The 2,353-nt window shown below is 38.7% G+C and overlaps 1 protein-coding gene across 1 annotated transcript in view; it reads right to left on the bottom strand.

Annotated features, from left to right (window-relative positions):
• LOC105556808 overlaps positions 1-547 on the bottom strand; it is a 1,207-nt gene extending 660 nt beyond the window's left edge. The window contains exon 1 of the mRNA XM_012003919.1: positions 1-547. Within this exon, the coding sequence (XP_011859309.1) occupies positions 1-169 (169 nt within the window). The 5' untranslated portion in view covers positions 170-547.
• Positions 548-2,353: the final 1,806 nt, after the last annotated feature.

The following is a 2,353-nucleotide window of genomic DNA, read 5'->3' as shown; positions in this document are numbered from 1 at the left end:
TTGTAGGTGTAATGAGTGATATGGCATTTTCTTCCATAGGTTGAATTTGTTTATCTGAGTTTTGAGGTGCTCTATCTATTTCGTTTTGTCTGCTTTGCTTACTTTGTGCAAAATTATCATTGTGTTCGAAGTGAATTGGCACAGCATCCCGTTTTAATCTTTTTTTCATGCTTGTCGCAAATGATTTTTCATTAAAATGATCCTCACATATTCCCGCACATCTAATGGACTGAGGCGACCAGTTTTCAAAATTAGTGTTTCCTACAATAGAAATGGAAAAAAAACGTTTATATGCTTACGCGCGTATATAAATTGAGCCCCATAAAATTATTAGTAGTATTTCTTACATTTTTAAATTATTATCATTAGGCTAGAAGAGTGAGTAAAAGATGTATTCAATAAAATGAAGATACAATAAAACTTGAAACAATTCAATTTCGGAGAAAACATTAAGTTGACCACTCTGTGTAATTACAACTCAGCCAATAATAATCAGTGGATATTAATGAAACGTGGAAATAATTCAACACAATTACTGAAATATAAAATATATTAACAACGTAAGTGTTTTCTTGACCATATCTGGCATTTTTAATAATACAGAAAATTTATTGCGAAAAATATTACCTCAGCCAGGGTTTGAACCTGGACCTCCCTACACTCTAGGCGGGCGTCTCACCAATTCGACCACTGAGACATGTGGTAATATTTGTCGTAATAACAGTATAAAGATGTCTTTGCGTCTATTTTTCAACTTCAAACTGCGCGTCGATTAGGGATGTCGGCCGTACACAGAACTGTCGATACACGCATTTTTAAACATTCCTATCCCCTTCCCCCCATTTCCCAATTACGTAGGAACACCATGTTTGAGGTCAATGGTGTATAAGAGGTCAATGGTCTCGACAGTTCTGTGTACGGTCGACAACCCTTATCGGCGCGCAGTTTAAAGTCGAAAAATAGACGCGAAGACATCTTTATACTGTTATTTGCGATAAATATTACCACATGCCTCAGTGGTCGAATTTAAGACTATATGCGGAACGTTACCAAAATCGCATGCATCCTGATTGAAAAACTGTCGAACGATTAGATTATTGAATTCGGAATAATGGTTGTTTGATGCCGAAACTCGTCGACGTTGGTCGTAATCGTTGGATAAAAACGGTCGAAATGGAAGAAATGATTTTAGAGATGGTTGAAGAGGATCCTACAACTAGCACACGTGCAATCGGTCGCGCATTAAGTGTTCATAGCAAAACAGTTCTTAGAGTATTGAATAGTGAGTTGTTGTATCCGTTTCATTGTAGACCGGTGTAAGAATGAAAGAGATTACCGTGCTAGAGTGAATTTCTGACATTGGCTTCTACATAATAATGAAGCTGACGATAATTTTCTGGCAAATATTATGTGGGCCGACGAATCTTTATTTACACGTACGGGTATATTTAACTGTCATATTGAACACTATTATGACGTTATTAACCCACACGTGACTCGGACGCATAGCTTCCAACACAGATGGAAGCTAAACTTCTGGGCAGGCATTTTGGGTGATATCAGTCCCACTCTTCTCCCAGAATACATTGTAAAAATATTAAAAACCTCCCGATCCATTTGTAACCTGTATCGTTATGTTCTAAAGATATTTATTTTATAGGGACGAAATTACGCGAATTTCTTCGAGTCCGTTGCATCGATGCATTCTGATTTTGCACTCTCGCTATGGTCAACTTCCGTCTCTATCTAAAGAACATATTGCAATTTTCACCGTTCCTTCTAGCTAATTGTGTCTGGACGTAGAAGAAAAAAAGCTCAGAAGTTTAGCATGTATCGATGGAACAATGTTACAAGTTAAAAAATTGACAAATTATACTTTAGCTGTATATCGAGATAACGATTAAGAGGATAATATAATCATGTGGTATATCTTAAATTGTCTTAAAACACAGTCGTTATAAGAGCGAACGGGACAGTAATAGGAGCGAGTGAGATGAGAACAACAGCAAGCGAAGAAGGCTCGAGGATCGCATCGAGTCTTCCTTGCGGTTCGCATGCGTTTTCTCATTTCGCTCGCTCCTATTACTGTCTTGCTCGCTCTTATTGCCATCTCGTTTGCTCTTATACCTTCTCGCTCGCTCCCGTTACGAAAAATCAATAACACTCTCCTGTTACTGACATTTCATGCATGCAGCACGGAATACAACCAAAATTGGGCACTGCGCATTACTGTGAGTCCCCTTGCCTCTCACTATCTCGGGGTGCTTGATTACTGCGAGTCACCTTGCCTCTCACTATCTCGGGGTGCTTGATTACTGTGAGTCCCCTTGCCTCTCACTATCTCGGGGTGCTT

This window comes from Vollenhovia emeryi, unplaced genomic scaffold (genome assembly GCF_000949405.1).
Source record: "Vollenhovia emeryi isolate VEMERY1.0 unplaced genomic scaffold, V.emery_V1.0 DF939765.1, whole genome shotgun sequence".
Taxonomy (NCBI): Eukaryota; Metazoa; Arthropoda; class Insecta; order Hymenoptera; family Formicidae; genus Vollenhovia; species Vollenhovia emeryi.
Note: the sequence above shows the minus strand (reverse complement) of the source record. Positions and strands in the feature narration are given on the sequence as shown.